At 41.4% G+C, this 18,562-nt stretch overlaps 1 protein-coding gene across 1 annotated transcript; it reads right to left on the reverse strand.

The window, feature by feature from the left end:
• Positions 1 to 4,591: 4,591 nt before the first annotated feature.
• LOC117607425 (klarsicht protein-like) lies at positions 4,592 to 16,739 on the reverse strand. The gene is made up of 7 exons (XM_034331096.2): positions 16,712 to 16,739; positions 14,575 to 14,756; positions 10,957 to 11,120; positions 10,166 to 10,254; positions 9,476 to 9,567; positions 6,356 to 6,693; positions 4,592 to 4,883 (listed from the first exon to the last, which is right to left on the reverse strand). Exons 1-7 carry the CDS (start codon positions 16,737 to 16,739, stop codon positions 4,592 to 4,594), a joined length of 1,185 nt encoding a protein of 394 aa, XP_034186987.1.
• Positions 16,740 to 18,562: the final 1,823 nt, after the last annotated feature.

Raw genomic sequence — 18,562 nt, forward strand, 5'->3', positions numbered from 1 at the left:
AAGACAAAAAACGCCTACAATAAAGTCCATACGACTAACAAGTCCGTATGACAAAGAAATAAATATTTAGGAATAAATAACAATGTACACAATAAGTGTAATCATGCGTTAAAAATGTTCTCTTCCAGACAAAAACCTGGATAAGGAGAACGTTGATACAGGCAACCTCACCCAATCACAAGAGGCTGAGGAACCACTCGATATCGCTAGTACGGAAGATAGGGAAATACCCGTAAATAAAACCCCCATCAATGAGGTTATGTTAGAAATGCTAGGAGAGCATCCTGACACCAAAAAAGAAATACCAATAAAAATAAATGAAGAACTAAAGATTCGCTGGCAAAGATGGATGCAGGAGGGTTACCCGGAGGATAAAAAGAAAAATATCCTCGAAACCTATCCTAGAAAGGACGATTTCTACACGGAGGCACCAAAAGTAAACATAGAAATTGGTCCAGTCATGACAGAAATAGCCTTAAAACGAGATGAACACTTTGCGGAGACACAAAACTGTATTGGCTCGGCGATTTCGGCACTAGGTGCGGCAGTGTCCATGATTCTGGAAGCACCGGAAGACGGTATCGACCAGGAGGCGCTCATGAAATACTTATGCGATACGGGAAAACTACTAACGGACGTATTTCATCAACAGTCTAAGGCACGAAGAGCCTTCATTACCCCACTAATGAACAAATCGGTTAAGCCAACAGTTGATGCTACCAAAGCAGATGAATGGTTGTATGGCTAAAAATTTGCCGAACAAGTAAAGGAGGCTAAAGATATAGAAAAGGCCTGCTCTAGCATTAAGGCAACACCTACAACAATAAACCCCAAATCCAGGGACCAGGGAAACTCGAAGTACCCACCTACAAAATACAAGCAGGTGGGGAACCAACAGAAAAAATCTGTAATAAGTCCAGGCCTCAGCGAACAAGTTACAGCGCGACAAAAGCATCGAGCCGGGCGGCGAGTCATCGTCTGCCCCCAAGGAAGTAACTGAGGCAAGCATACCGGCAGGCCGCCTGAAACACTTTATAAAAAACTGGGAACAACTCACCGATGATACATTTGTTCTAGAATGTCTAAAGGGTTATAAAATACCTTTTAAAACAACTCCATACCAATTAAGACCGCCAGCAGAGCCAAAGTGGGCTAGACACAATCTTATTAAAATAAAACAAGAAGTTAACAAACTACTAGCTAAAAAAGTAGTAGAACCCTGTGAAGACGAAGATAATCAATTTATTTCCTCTTTCTTTCTAGTTGACAAACCAGATGGTTCCAGCAGATTTATTATTAACCTAAAAAATTTAAACAAATTTATTGATACTACCCATTTTAAAATGGAGGATATTAAATCCGCTAAACACTTAATATCTAGAGGTGCATATATGTGTTCAATAGATTTAAAAGACGCATATTACCTTATTAATACTCATAAATCCTTCCGGAAATTCTTAAGATTTAGATTTCAAGGGCAGATGTTTCAGTTTACATGTTTACCTTTTGGCTTATGCACAAGTCCCTTTACTTATACAAAAATCATGAAACCAGTCATGCATAAAATTAGGGAACTAGGAATTCTGTCAGTTATATACATAGATGATATCTTAATAGTTGGAAATTCAGATAAATCCTGTGAAGAAAATTCTACTCTGGTAAGAAAGCTGCTGGAACGATTAGGCTTCATCATAAACTATCAAAAAAGCTCACAGACTCCCAGTCAAAAATGTAAATATTTGGGTTTTATTATCAATTCATTAGACCTCAGATTATAGTTAACAGACAGTAAGAAGGAATAGATAAAATCACTAATTAATACCTTTGAGGAAAACAAATACTATAAAATTAGAGACTTTGCAAAACTGCTGGGAAAGCTGTCTGCAGCCTGCCCAGCAATTGCATATGGGTCTATCTACTGTAAAAGACTAGAAAGACAAAAATATTTATCATTAATTTTAAATGATAACAACTACGACGGTCGAATCTACGTTAATAAGTTAATAATGAACGAACTATACTGGTGGAAAAGAAATATACCAACAGGCTCAAACCCAATTAGAACCCAACAGTTCAAACTTGAGATAGCTTCAGACGCATCTTTGACTGGGTGGGGTGCATACTGTAACGGTGTAAATAGTCATGGCTTCTGGACGATCGAGGAAAGAAAGTTTAGCATAAACTATTTAGAATTGCTAGCAGCACACTTTGGCCTGAAATGTTTCGCAGACAAACTATCAAATTGCGAAATTCTCCTAAGAATTGATAACACGGTTGCAATATCCTATATCAACAGAACAGGTGGCATTCAATATCCCCATTTAAACGATTTAGCCCGAAAGGTCTGGCAATGGTGCGAAAGGAGAAAAATTTGGATCTTCGCGTCTTATATCCCTTCAGTTCAGAACACAGAAGCTGATCGAGCATCAAGAATATCTAACATAGATATAGAATGGGAACTATGTAGTAAGGCATTTGAAAAAATCAACAGGAAGTTTGGAGCCTTTACAATTGACCTTTTTGCATCAAGATTAAATCGAAAATGTCCTAGATTTTGTTCCCGTCTTCCAGAACCCGATACAACGACAGTTGACGCTTTCACCATTCGATGGTCGAAAGAAAAAATATATGCCTTTCCTCCTTTCGCACTTATTCTCAGAACCTTGCGAAAAATAATAATTGATGAAGCGGAGGGAACAGTCGTGGTACCATTGTGGCCAACACAGCCCTGGTACCCGCTCTTCACATCACTGCTCATAGAATCACCTATAGTATTTAAACCTCATAAAGATCTATTATTGTCCCCTTCCAGACAGGAAATACATCCACTGGCACACAAACTTTCAATGGTGGCCGGGAACTTATCCGCAAAGCGTTTCTGAATAAAGGAATCAATGAAGCATCAGCCGACATCATGGTCAAGTCTATAACACCATCAACAATTAAGCAATATCAGAGCCCCCTAAAGCTATGGTGGGAGTTTTCTACATCAAATAATATATCAACCTTTGATGCGAGCGCAATAGAGGTCCTGCGATTTTTAACAGAAAGGTTTAATAATGGAGCAAGCTATGGGACTTTAAATTCCACCAGGTCGGCTATATCACTCATCTCCACACAAGATATCGGCAAAGATAAACTGCTGGCACGATTTTTTAAAGGGATATATAAGGAGCGACCCCCAAAACCCAAATATGCTAGTACATGGGACACAACACCAGTGTTACAGCATATAGAACGACTTCACCCATTAGATTCACTAAAGCTAAAGGAAGCAGCAGAAAAAGTATCAACTCTACTTATTTTATCTACAGCACACAGGCTCCAGACTATCGCATTAATCGATATAAGAAATATTTCTGTTGGTAAACTAAATATAACGATAAAGATCTCAGACCGGATAAAAACATCCAAGCCGGGAAAAACTCAACCAGAGCTTATACTACCCTTTTACAAAGAAAAACCTGGACTATGTGTAGCTACCGCTGTAATAGATTATGTAAGAATAACAAAAAGTCTAAGAAATGATCAGAACAACAAATTACTCATATCAAATGTCAAACCATACAAAAACGTAACTTCTCAGACAATTGGACACTGGATAAAATCCTTACTATCCAAAGCAGGCATTGATACTGAACAATTTACAGCCTACAGCACAAAACATGCAGCAGTATCCGCAGCTATGAGAAACGGTGTTGATGTCGACACAATCAGGCGTACGGCAGGCTGGTCTCAAGGGTCACAGACCTTCGCAAAATTCTATAACCGTCCGATTCAAGAAAAGGACGCTATATTCGCAAGATCTGTATTAGATACATCTAACAATAAGACAGTATAATTATTTCCCTTGTAAGGCAAACAGTCATGTAACCTAAAACAATACATGAATAAAAATGTACCACCCTAAACAACAAATGAGTTTTCGAATACGCTAAAAGTCTACAGATTATCATCGAGAACGAGACGTATAGCATAATTTGAGCGATCAAACGAGCCCGCCGAAGGTGGGCGACGTTCGATCGAAATTATGCGACACGTCTCGTTCGAAGATGATCACTTTCCCACCCCATACTACAATACCCGCAGAAAAATACACCCACGATCATCTAATAGTGAAAACTCAATTGTAAAACGCTAAAAATATGATTATAGGTGGCGCCACGGCCGGATATCACAGGCTAGGCGCCCAAAAATTTTCAAGACTTATACTCTAAAATGTGTGAAAATTTAGCAATGACGAGCATTATTACAGATTATCATCTTCGAACGAGACGTGTCGCATAATTTCGATCGAACGTCGCCCGCCTTCGGCGGGCTCGTTTGATCGCTCAAATAACCCGGCAACGTTGGCAATGTACCAGCTAGCTCGATTTACCGAAAATCGTGCGCTCCTCATGTCTAACAACGATCTACCACCCCTTTCTAGATCCTGCGTTCGTGATCGCGATCAACGAATCCGTTTTTCTCTCTCTCTCTACGAAGCTACAAAGTCAGGTGACAGGAGAAATTAGTCGATCCGAACACTGTTTATTATTAGAGCTTCGGCTCTGTTCAACGTGTTCACCCAAATGGTCGAGCGTTGGGTGGCTCAGACCGGTGGTGGTCCCCTAACATATCGTAGTTGAAGGGTGAGAGATAGATTTAGAGTGTTGGCAGCCTCGCAACAATGAGGTTCCAAGAGGCAAGCGGCACAGAATAGAGCGACCAGAGCTAGTTGAAAGGGTAATGCCGCCCTCAGGATACGCCAGACCCAACTTTGAGGTAGTCCTGGCTCGTTGTCGGGATCCCCGGCATCCGTCACGCCACTTTTCGCAGTGATCATCGTGATCCGCTCCGAATTTCCTCTCGCCATCTCCGTCGGACTGGTTTTTTTACGCTTGCTGCAGAAATACACAGAGGAAAAGAAAAATCGTGTTTATTAGAGAATTCTCCTGGGCACCTTCTCGAACGTGGAGGATCTGGAAAAGGTTTGAACGAGGATCCTGGCCTTCTGGCGGAAGAGGTTGCTTACGGAACTGCGGATAATTCATACAAATATGCGTGCTTTTTAAAATTAAGCCTTTTTCGTAACACAGTCATCTGGAAGACAGGTGTGCAGATTGTGACTGAAAAGCATAGAAATTAAGTGAAAATTGAAGCGTAAGTATTAATTGGATGAATAAATAAGATGCGAACTCGTGCATGCTGGAAAAAGGAAAATGTATATAAATAATTATAGAGGATCTGGAAATTCTAAAATATGAGAATCTCTATATAGTAAAAATAAATTAGTTATTAAAAGAAGCATTAAGATTTGTGCTGTAAGGAATGAGAGGAAGTAAATAAGATACTTGATAATCATATTAGTCTCCATGTTCAAGATTAAATTAATATCAAAACCTAGTACCAACAACATCCCGCAGTGCGGAGAATCGAAGGTGTTGCGTTAATCGAGCTAATTAATTTACGGCATCCCATGGGCGAAAGCCAGAGCGGGAAACGAGTAAAAGGTAAGTTTTCAAGGAAAATCGCATTTAGATACGTGTCTTCGCGGATACGCAGCTTTTTAAAATGAAAAAATAAGTGACAAGGTGTCAGAAGGTGTTTCTATGATTAAAATGGGGAAAAGAGGGGGAGTGCGCGAGGCGAGAAAAAGGGGCGACGAGCTTTTACAACTTTTTTTACGATGCATTATGGTCGGCATTCTATGCTACAGCGAAAACTAAACCTATTACTGTAGCCAGCGAACAGTGATTAAACGCGACTATAAAAAAAAGCATTCTTCGAACAAAGTTAAATAAGGTGGCCCGGTGATAATGGGAATTCGGAGTAATTGCGATTGAAAGAGCGGATCGGGAAAAAAAGTAAAACAAGGAAACACACTTTCTACTTTCCTTCGTTTGACGTGGAAAAATTTATAAATTTGCAAACGTACACTTTCAACTAAAATAGTTGCCAATAACTTAGAGACCTCGAACGGGATTTTAACGGGATAGGAGACAGACAGGGAGGCGTTCATTCACAGCTAACTTCTTATATTCAAATGAGCGAACGCGTTATGGGAGTAGAACTATGAACGGGTCGAGCTCTTGTCCCCACGTCTAAATAGACGCCTTCATTCTTTGCTTCTCATTCCGACGTTATGCAAATGGAATGCGAGCCGAGGAGAATCGTTCTTTATTCCCTCGAAAGTCTCGAAGCGTCTGAATAAATTAAGAAACTACCAAGACCGTACACCAAGAAAAATGTTTTCCAATAACCAGCTTCTTAACCCGTTCGCTATCGTGTATGCACGAAATTCAGGGTGTTAAAGGATTCATTTTTAAGCGAGGGAAATTAATGAAAAAAATAAAAGAAAATAAAAGGTACTCACTCTGAGTAGTGATGGACCTGGCTGTTGCTCGTCCGCTTGGAGGCCCGTGCTTCGACACTTGCCGCAGTGCGTACGATCAGTTCCCGGCACTGTTTCTGAAGATCACGGAGTTCCGTTTCCGTGTCCTCGACTCTTTTCCAAAGCTGGCCGAGCGCCTCGCTTCCCGGTGCCAGTTGATTCTTCACACTGCGCGTTAATCGACGAAGTGCAGCCAGCCTGCGTTCACGTTCGCTCAGCTCCTGCTCGCTTCCGCTGTCGGAGATGCCACTGTCGGACAACGAGCCACCTTCTTGCGTATAATTAGGACTTGGCGACGGGAATGAAACTAATGTAACGATCTAAAGGGCAAGACGGATAGAGGAGGGAAAAATTTATGGAACGGAATTAATTATAGATGTCGAGCAAATAATCTCAGATATCCTGGTCAGAAAAAAAAAAAATACTTGGCTCCGCTATCGGAGGATTAAAATGTGTGAGAAATAAGTGATCTAAATATGTCACATTCAGCGTAACCGGAAAGGTTTTTAGTCGATGTAAAAACGTGGTGGTGGCTCGTCGACACCGCTATATCCGCAGGCTACAACTGGTCAGTTGAACGATCCACCGGCGATATTAAATTTGTATTTGTACGCTGATTCCACGGCCCATTGCCGTACGTGAGTGGAAAGGGAATCGTTCGGGCGATTGACGATCCCGGCTCCCTGGGGAGTCGCTGCCTCTGAGGTAGCCAAAACCCCTGGTCGGCCGTACACGATCCTGAAACTTCCCTTCGCCCACCACCAACCTATTCGCTAATATTTTATTTAATGCCTATCAAAATTTATGGATTTTTCACGTTCAGACCAATCATCACGAGTTCGTATGAAATTTAATTCGCGCAACGTTTTCCTTTCTGTGTTTAAAGGAGGACTTCCGGGAAAAGAAAAATATACAATGTAAAAAAAAAAGCACAACTAATCGAAGCTCATCGTCCCGAGGAAATCTAAACGGAAGAAGAATCAGCATCGCGGTAGAAGTTATTACATATCTCGAGCCACCCCCTTTCGTTTTATCGTTCCAATCAGAATTCCTTGAAACAGAATCAGCGAGAGACGATGGATGAGGGTAAGGTCGTATAATGTCGAGCGTTTCTTAGCTCGCTAAAAAGGGTCGTCGTATCGGAAAGAGGAGAAAGAAAGATGTAACGTCGAGTGCATGAAATTATCCCCTCGAGTGTTGTAGATCGACGAAACCGAGCAGTCAGCCCGGTGGATTACTTCGTCTTGACGGGACTTTGAATACGCTCGCAGCGTCGCGTCGCGTCGGTCAAACAGCTTCCTACGCTGCTGCTAACGCACCCCGGGGTTGCCACCCCCCGTTCCTTACACCTTTGTTAGGGTAAAAATATCGTGTCGCGGGCTATACGTCTTTCAGACAGGCGAAATAAGCACGGGGACAATTGGAAGTTGCTCGGCTCGCCTTGCTTTTCTCTACCTCTCTCACTTTCGTGTATCGCAAGATGATTTATAAATAAATAAATAAATAAATAAATAAATAAATGATTTCATATGAAGACAACATTTTTGAATTTAATTAACAATCTATCTTCTTTCAAAAATCTTAATTTTTCTCCTGTTAATTACCTTTCGCTTTTAATTAAACAACGAGAATATTTGAAAGGAGATGGAATAATTGACTTCCGTTGGTCACGTATCCGGCCGGGAAGCAGTTATTCTAATCGCGTAGGGGGTAGAGTTAAAAAAATGAGCAACGTCGAGGTGGAAATATCGCGTGGCGGGCGGCACGTTTCTCTAACAAGAGCGTAGCACACGGCCAGGCCAATCGGAAGTCGTGATAACAAACCTGCCACCTGCTTCACCTCCAGCTACTTTTCTCCTTAAGTCCATAAAGCGGAGAGAGCGGACGCGAGCCGAGCTTGCCAAGAGATTTACTTTATATGCAACTGCAAAACGGATATGGTGGAAATAGGGGGATGCGATGGCGTTTAACCGAAACACGATATCGACAAGTGTCATCTGTCAAACGTACCCTCTAATCTCACCCCTTCTCTCCCTCGTTTGGCTACCTCCTTCCGGAAAATTTAGATCACTCAACTTGACCCTGAATACGACTTTAAAAATGTAAATATTTAATCACTTTAAATTACTTTTAATTCATTTCGTTTATAAACTGAATAATTTCCACCTTAGATTTGAAATATTTCTTTCAAATATTTTATCTGCGACATAAACTTCGAATCCGTTATACCAAACGCAAACACGTTCTTCCGATTCCTTAGGGAGGACTATCCTTGCTTCTTCGACCAGAGGAAAAAAAAACAAAAGTCGAGAAAAGCTTTCTCTCAAAGACGAACCAATAAACATGATTCGGCTTATAATCTCGCCTTTCCTTACGAGACCCATATCCCCAGAGTTCTTCCATCTCAGCCAATCTAAGCGGGGAAATGGTTTTATGCACACAAGTGATACCTACGGGGATCCAAGGACGTTGAATAATTGCTGGCAGCTATCTAACCGATTGAAAATCAAGGATACCGTGGGAATATCGGCTAAGATTTCGTCCACGTCAATCATTTCAACGCCGAATATTATTCCCGATCTATGATTACTGAAGATCAACAAAGTATTCGCAGAAAGCACGAAACGCAGGAATCTATCCTTGGATCGATCAGTTTTCGAGCGTGAATAATGGCGGAGGTAATCTCGCTTGTTCGAACGTAAGAGAAGGCAAGGGTGGGCATCGAGAGCGGGAGATCCGTATAAATGGTAATAGGCATTATAGGCAGGCGAAATAAAGGAGCGTGGACTCGAGGATAGCCATTATCCGAGCGAAGACGTGGATCACGATGCAAAACGCTCGCACTTAACGGCCCTCACTCGCCTCTGAATTCTTCTCTTTAGCCATTCTCGTGCCTCTAATCGTCACACATTACAGATCGACGACGCACACGTCCACCTTGTAATGGAATCGAACATCCCGGGATTCAAAATACCGGACCATTATCATTTCATAGCACAATTTTATAACGATTCGTACATGCAGAGGGCATCTTCCTATCGTTTTCAACTTTCGTACAAACGCGAAACATATGATTTTCTAATAAGTAATTTTAATTCTTACCTGACAATTCATGTCCTGTTTCTCGGACAGTAACCTGGCAACGTATACTAAACTGCTGGACTGCTTGCAGGGCGCACAGTTGTTGATTTCCCCTGAAAAATACAGTTAAGATACCTTGAGTTCCATGGAGGGATTGGGATCATGAACCGGGCTGATTTTATGCCTCTAATTGAAAATCGAGGAACTTTAAGCCTCTTTGAAATACCTGGTCAGAAATGGTCAAGTTTCTATAGGACACGACTGAATAAGAATTTTATACCTGGAAATTTTATTTATTCCTAAACTAATTTGTAAATAAATGTACGTTTTTATTCTTCGGTCGATGAAGTATCTATTCCATCGGATAGACAGTTATCCCCGATTCCCGGGATCGGTGAAAGCTAGCAGGAAAATTGAATGGAAAAATCGCAGTCTGGGTCAACACAATAAAAAGTAGAACGAGAGGCTTTGCCTCTCGGCAAACAGTAAGACGTCAAATTATTAGTGGATCTCCCCGATGGCACTATCGGCAAACAGAAACACTTTATCCGAGACCAATCCGAATGCCCTACAGAAAGACTGGTCTGCTCGTTTTCCTCCGCATTGGCGTGCGAATCGAATAAGTGAAAAATCGGAAAATAATGAATACAGAAACGGCGACGGAAACGTTAAAAGAAACGAATCGGTTGGGTGAGAACGGTCGATTTGTACGTCGTGTATATTTCAGTACCGAGGGATAAGAGTGACCTTTGTAAAAGCCCACTGGGTCACTGGTCAACCCTTTTGCATGGGTCAGACCCCTATCAGACAGAGGAATCAAGTGCTCATACGGCAATTAAAACAAGATTTCGACCAGTGCGCCTCCCCCGCAGAAACACATATCAATTTCAAGATTTGTGATTTGCTTCATCTGGCTCGAGTAACATTACCATGTATCTGAATATGTATGCAAACGATATCACGCGTATAATTTGAAAATAAATTAAATGATTAATAATTAGGTTATTTCTCGATGATGTAACATCAGTCTTTCAACCTTTCGAGCTTCTATAATGTAGTGGCAAAACTGGTCGCCAGGGTATACATTGAAAAAAAACTGTTCAAATAGACGTTTCTTCTAGGTGGCGGTCACTTTAGAAATGTCCAAGCTTAAACTGGCGATCCCGGCTAAAACTAGTAATCCCGTGACACGGGTCGAAATCCCAAAGATCCGAGCCCTTGCTGCCTATGGTGCTCCACGTGGTTCCCGGTGTTTGCTTTCCTGGCTTCGTTGCCTCTCGTAATATTTGCCCAACGTCACGCGTCGACCAACCAACGGTCAGTCAATGATCCTAAAGCAGCTATTCAAGCGGACCGTTCGAAACTCGATAATCGCGTCCTTATCAGGAATAGAAACTCGCCGTAAGAAATATCTAAAGTAATTCTAATCTTCTTTATTCTGAATGCTTAAACAATTACTTAATAATTAAGCGATTATAAAAAATTTCATAGAAGGGACTCACTTTTGGAAGGTTTCGTCCCAAACACGATAGAGATCCGCCACACCGTCTTTGAGAGCCGTGAAGATCAAGGAGGCCGAATTACCGAGATTGGTGATCAGTCTGTGCGTGGAGATGTTCAGAGCCAGCATCACCACCTTGCGATCCCTCAACGCAGCCAGTTCGGTCTAGAACATTAAATATACATTTTTAGTGGTCGCCCTGTTCGGTTAACTCAAACGAATTGCTCGCTCGGTTCTCGCGCCACCGAGCGAGGGGTGCAAGTGATGTATAAACTGATCGCAGTGGTAGGTTAAAGAAAACTTACCGCGTTACCTGAATCCTGACGTACAACTAGGATAAAGAAGCTTTGTTCACGAATAATGGTACCGACTGACCGATTTCTCAAATTAACGATACTGAAATATTTTTCCCAGGAAAGAAAAAAATTGATCTATCGTCCGTTGAAAAATAATTAACCCTCGTGATCGAAGAAACATCGAAGTCTCTGTAACCCAAACTACCCTCTTCCTCTACGTCGACCACGAAAATAATATCCAGGAGCGGATAGGTCGGCATCAACAACGAAATAAACGTACGTTTATCAGGAAGAACATAACCGAAGCTCTAAGGGTTGTAAGAGCGCAAGAGGTAGGACGATGGAGTAACCACGTCACGTTGTCACGTTCCCGTCGTCCTACTGCAGCGGGCGACCGACGAGGGCAGCATAAATAAAGTCAGGTTTACGAGCACGACGCAAGACGTAGGAGAACAAAAACGAGAGCTTCTAGTTTCTCCTTTCTCCTCGTCTTTCCTACCCCTCTGTGTCTCGTCATTTCTCTCGTCGCGTGACGAGCAGAGCCGGTGTTCGAGGGAAGATCGTAAAGATCGTCCTACTTGCGGTCATCCAGCTTACAACCCGTACTCTACCGAGTAATTTCTGCCGAAGAAACGACAAGCTTTACTACTCCTTCCTTCTTGCATTTATATTGTACGTCGATCTTCGAACGAACACGAATTCCTACCAAAAGCTAGCTCCCGCTTTCTGGTAAATTGAAAGTTCAGGGCGGTGAATCGAGGGATGAAAAATCGAGGAACTTTTGGGATTGACGGAATTTTTTTTTTTTTTTTTGAAATGTAACGTTTTTGTTTCTAGTGAATTAATAGGAGAGAGTAGATTGTTTTAATTACATAATAGTAATGAATTTTTGTTTCTGTCGTTTAAACAGGTTTTGATAAAGTGCGAACATTCAGTCTTGGTTTAACACTTTTATCAGCCTTCATCGATCAACGGATTTCTCTCGACTGCATCGACAAAGCTTAAGATTTATGGTGTCGTCGATGGGATTTGATGAGATCAGATTTATGTAACACGCATGTCACGTACCGTTTTTCATCCGTTACAGCTACCGTGATTTATCATTATCATTTGATTTCGATCTCTGCACCTTTTTCGTATACACAGCAGCAATTTTCTTTCGCTTTCTTTTTCCTTCTTTTTTTGTAAAAGAAATTCAATTGTAGAAATGGGTAACCGGTTACTAACGCGACCTCACCGAACGCTTTGATCGTAGCTCGAAGTAAAGTGTTCGCGAAAGACTCGACGGCGAATCGGTATTCTTCACGGGAGGCAATAATTTATGCAAAGCCGAGCACGAGTAAACGACGGATACAGGCGTGATTCCGGGCACGGTATCAAAGAGGTCAGACGCGTGAAAAGCGATGGCGAGACGCGATGGTTCACGCTCGATGTGCGTACCAGCATGGACAGTCGGCTTGCTCTTGGAAACTAGAAAAGGAGAATCATAGGGATGAAGAGAAAGAAGGACGCAGGTTTGCACCGCTGTTCAACAGCGGTCGCAACGAAAAGTGGTAGGCATTGATATTCCAGGCACATCGCGAAGCCAGAAGCAGCCCGCTCCATACCCGTAACCACCTACCGCATGAACCCCCCCTCTCCCTTTGGGGCCCCAGTCCAAAGCTCCACACCAACCCTCTACCCTCTAGAGGGTGGCCGTGCCACTCGCTCATTCCGTCGCGCTTTTCCTCGTACGTCGTGCATGACAAATATATTCGTCGCAGTCGCTGCACCCGTGAACGATCGCGGTTAATCGATTCGTCCACGGTTTAATGTCGAATCGGCACTCGACACGGAACTGAATGCGACCATTCGATTGACCGGCTTTCAGGTCAATCGTATCGTTGCTTTAGAAATAGATAAACGGCGTTGATTAGAGGAAAAAGTTCCATGCTTCGCGTCCGTGCGAGCCAAGTCTGCGATCACTGAAAATGGGAATTAGGTACTCTATCGAATGCAGATTATTTGTTACGTCTCGCAAGGCTGGTACAACCCGCGGAGAAACATGTAAAACAAGAAGGATCATGTCGGGTTTGGTGGCCAGACATCCTCGCGCCTGGGTTACCTGCTGCATAATGCAGCACACCGACCAGTTCAGCCGGCAAATGTTGGACGCTAATACATCTTGATGATAGATAGGGAGCATGTGTTTGGTCTTCGCAATGAGGCCGACAGGGATAATGTCGGGGATACAGGGGAAGCCGGATACCCGAACAAGAAAAAGATGAAGGAAGGAAGGAAAAAAGTGGAAGACGATGGATCGAAGGGAAGAAAGTGAAGAAGGCGAAAATGAGAAGGAGAGTCTTCGGTGGAGAAAATCGTAGAAAATAACCGACAGAGACGGCGAGCGGAAGGTGGAGGTGTAGGGTGTTCCAGAGGTTTCCAGAGAGGGGTTGGGAGGTTAGGCAGGGATGACTCTCGGGGGTTGGAAACTCAGAGGGTTGGCTAGGTTCGTTCGGCGTTCACTCGCGAGTTGCGATGCCGAGCACGTCGCCGTCAGACGAGCGTACGTGCGACACGACTACGCTTTTACGCCACTCTCTGCCTCTATCCTTGCCTCCTGACTGCCCTCCCTCCTCTTCCTCTTCGTCTTCCTTCGCTGCCACCCCCTACGCCCACTTCCCGACTTCAACCCTCTACGCTACCACCCCCTTTCCCTCTTTTTCTTACTTCTATTTCGCCTACTTTCAACTCGTCCCACCCTACTCGCGCCGCGACCATCTTCCCGCGATGGTTTTAATAATGCCGAAGCTTGTTCCGCATAGATCGCTTTCAAATTCAATGGTAATTAAATGTATCTTGTTGAAAAGGAATTAACAATAAGTTAAAGAAATTTCAGTGTTTCAGAAATTTGCTGATAGACAAATTAATTTGAAGAAGATATACTTTTAAAAAAAAGTTAAATGTTTCTTTTATAATACTAGTCGCGCGCTTGTCTATTTCCCACTTTAAAAAACGGAACAACATACCGCCATCTACAGGTCGCAAACATGGTAAAAGGGTTTCCTGTTTCATAGTCGGTATAGTGAATTTCTGTTCTAGCTCCGACCGGTGAAGGGAAACCTACTTCGCTTACCGACAATAGAACCATTACCGACATTGTTATACTAGACACGAACCAGAAACGTTTGAAAGAAAATGCGCGAAAGTATGCGCTCTTATATCGAATTCAAATTTTTTATTCGCGCAGACTTTGATACTCGAGTCTGTACGAGAGCTTAACGAGACAGAACTGCTACGTGCAGTGTTATTTGCATCGTAATTAGCGATTATACAATTCTTACCGTGATACGATTGAGGCGCTCATCCAACAGGTGCGGCTGTTCCAATGCGATTTCATAAGAGAAGAGCCTGTCGTGTGCTGCTTTGAATTCCGTTTGCAAAGCTGTCAATTCGCGATGAAGCGCGCTCGCCATTTGTGTTTCCTCGACTCTGGTCGTAAGGGACTCCCATTTCTCCAACATACCTGAAAAAAAAAAATTCCATAATGACACAACCGTTCAATTCAGAGGAAATAATTTTATTTTATATTTCGTAAATTCTTGATAAACATTGCTAGCTCCTGGTGAAAGTTACTTTCCAAAGTAGCTGATCTTTATAACGATAAAAATTTTTTTCAGTCTCGATGTAACGAAAAAGTTTTGATTATTAATACCGAACACGATACACGTGTCTTTTTTTGGCATCGCGTCATGTCAGTAGGAATAATTGAACAGACATTTCAGGTCAAGCTGCTTATATCTATACGCATATTCACTTCGTACGGCTTCAGTGACCCCTTTTTTCGTTTATACTTTCCTCCGGTACTTTCTTCTTTCGAACTATACACCGTGCTCTTAAAAACGAGTACGCACACGATTTCACAGACGGAGAGATACCGAAGCCTCGCTTTCATCAAACTAGGATATTCTAAAATGAATTTTTTTTTTTTTTGAAATGTATGAAACTCTGATACAAAGTGTAGAAAGTGTACTTAATCCCCTTGACATAATTTAGAATCTAATCGATAATTATTTATTAAGAACACTGATCCAGTAACAAATTACACAAAAACTGTAAGACTCACAGAGAAAATGTCACGTTATTTATTACACTTTCTCCGCGGTATCAGTTCTATCTCGTGTTTTTCTTACTCTATATAATATCCAGAATGTTTTCACATAAAATATGAAAGCTTTAAAGGTATCATTATAAAAGAGCATTTAAGTACGAGATAATTACAGTGATATGCTTTCTTCGTCGAATTAGATTGCTTTTCATACTATGTAGAAATATAATCACGTGATGAAAAGTTGGTAGGATTTAATTTTTCCTTTTTGCAGAGTAGCGGTACGTTTCAATTATTTCGTGAAATGCGGTTACTCGGTTAATATGAAATAGTTAATTTCCTTTTCTTATTCCCACGAAATATGCGCTCATGAAAGTGTTGAAAAATACGGTGGTAAGAATAATTAGTCTTATCAAGAGCAAATGAACGCGCGACCATTCGATAAATAACACCGGGACCCTACTTTCGTTCAATTAAACACCGATTCGTAAATTGTCTTTGGAAGAGGCAGATAAATTATTCGGAGAAAGCCGATCGAATTCTCCTTTCGTCGTAACATAGTAACCGTGACCAAAGCATCCAAGTATTTATGCTCCCGTAAATAGAGAACAAGAATTGGAAGAAAGTGAATAGGAAGGGGAAGGGGAAAGGTGTGTTGTACTTAGAATCGTAAATCAACAGCCCTCTCGAGTGTAATTAGCAGCCACTAACGGTTTAATAACGACCAACAATTATTGCAGTTTTTAACAGCACAATATTAACGAGATATTTAATACGACATCAATTTGGTGGCAAAAACGCATTGATTTACGACGACACAAGGAATAATATGAAAGTTCGACGTGTAACTTGGAATTATGATAAGAAAATAAAAATTGGAACAAGTATTCAGAATGGTGTGTCTGTTTATTGGAATTAATTTGTATCCTAATTAGCAATTGCGAAATGTATCACTGAAAATGGCTCCTAAGGCCCGTCACGTTTTTCCCCAGACATCTCCATATTAGATTTCTAGAACGACGAGAAAATCCTTGCTCCGAGATTTTCACGGTTTTCTTGGAAAAAACAACTTTCACTTTGTCACGGATGGTTCACAAAAACCGCTGTGCAACGAACTGTACTTATCAAGTGAAATCTCGAATTCCGTTGAAATGGCAAAAACGAGTCCGATTTTACTGGTCGTTGAAACAAAAGAATGCTTTTAACATTTTCATCCTTTCACGGATCATGTTTTTGCGCGATAAAATTCCTGTGCACCGATTAAGTGATGCATTAAAGAGAGCCTAGATCCGCGATAGCTTATTTTGTTTTTAATAATTATACTCTAGAAAATTACACCTTCGACTTCCTTATCCCATCAAATTTCTCCGTACCCAACGACGAATCTTTCATTTCAGACATCCTGCGCAACGGTCAAAAAAAGAGCCCGTTCTGTTAATTAAACGCACAAAATATAACCATTGGGTTCATGCGAGGGACAAAGGATATCGTTACGGGAACATGCTCATTTACAAACGTTTCCGAGGACAGGCACATCTGGTGCAGGATAAAAAAAAAACAAACGACACATGTCGGAAAACATCAGCGATGGAAAGCAATGAATTTCACACTGACCTACAGGAAATGATGGAGAATGTGCGGAATAATTGCGGCCGGCGTAGCAAGACGTATCGTGTATTACATGTAATATACATCCTATATTATCACGGTCGAACGATTACGCTCAGTAGAGCAGAAATTGGTAGCCGCTATACGGGCTGTCTCAAAAGCAATACATTCAAAATGATATTTTTCAGGCGCGAGTATTTTAAGTTAATCGAGCGAAGGAAAATTTTTTTTATAGAAAAAAGAGGATTAAAAATTAAATTTAAATTTAAGGGTTAAAATTCAAAGAAATCCAAAATTATTTTATAAAATCGATAGCTTTTGAAATAAGAATGGAACATCCCGTATACAGAGATCTCTATGCAGATATTTTTATTAATAAGCGCAATCCACGATTCTGCGTTATTAATAAACTAAAACGAAACTTGAAATAAGCCTCAATTTTTGCGCGTAATCTTCTCGACGATACGTGCAATTATTTTACACATTCGCCAGGAAATTGAGCCAGCTAGTGGATCATTTAAAATGACTCTGTTATTATGTACCGTTTCCCGAGGCTGGGAATTAAATCACGTTCCGCAGGATTTTGATCTAAGCAAATAATTCTTTTTCGGTACAAGATATAATACTATCTAAATTGAGCTAATTGCCGGATCACTTGGACAGAGAGAAGATTAATGAATAGTTGCAATCTAAACGAGGTACATTTTTGTAAGAGGAATAGAAATACACCGATACCGTTCGAATCGAGTGTTATCGTTTACTGAATTGAGACGTGTTGATCGAAGAAGAGGTACACAAGTTCCAGCATTTTCTTTAACCATGGGTGTTAATTAATCGTTATAACGCGCGTGTTAGCGTTACGGAACCTCGACAGCACCTTTCTATGGCGTGATAAATATTGAAACCCGTTCGGAGAAAGTAGTAATAATACGTATTGGACGGTCGTGATTTTTGTCCAGTAGGATACTCGTAAATTTAGATATCGTTTAATCTAATGAACTCTGGTATCACTAAACTAGCGTGTGAATTCATGACTGATAAGCGTTCTTAATTTTCTTTTTATTTAAAGAAAATCACAAGGCAACGAGTGAAATATTAAAATCGAATGATCAGACTGGTAGACTTATTTCTTTTGATTAAAGCAGAGATTGCGTTAATTATTCTAACGTCGTTACGTATACGATGACCTTATAATTTATTCGCAACTCGTAGCTCGAATCAATATCGACAGCTTTCCTATCGATCTGTCACGGGTAACTTACATAATTCCTGCTGATAATTCAGTTTGGTTAATCAGGTAACATAGTTGGACGCGATGCGCGCGTCGAATGTACGAGCGGCAACGTTCAAGTTTCACACATTTGCAAGCTAGATAATGCAATTAGCCGGGCCATAATTGTACGTAGCATCGACGTATACGCGTACATTATACACCGATGAAACCGTTATGGAACGTTTTCTAATACTGTTACTGAGCAGCAGCATAGCTTTCGAACATTCGCAAATAAAAAAAAAACATTGCTCATTAATTATTATTTATTGTTTCGGAGCTTGGTCTCGTTTGATTTGGCCCGCTCGCATCTCGCCACAAGGAGCGAGTGAGAAAGATTGGCATA

Source organism: Osmia lignaria, chromosome 15 (assembly GCF_051020975.1).
Source record: "Osmia lignaria lignaria isolate PbOS001 chromosome 15, iyOsmLign1, whole genome shotgun sequence".
Classification (NCBI taxonomy): domain Eukaryota; kingdom Metazoa; phylum Arthropoda; class Insecta; order Hymenoptera; family Megachilidae; genus Osmia; species Osmia lignaria.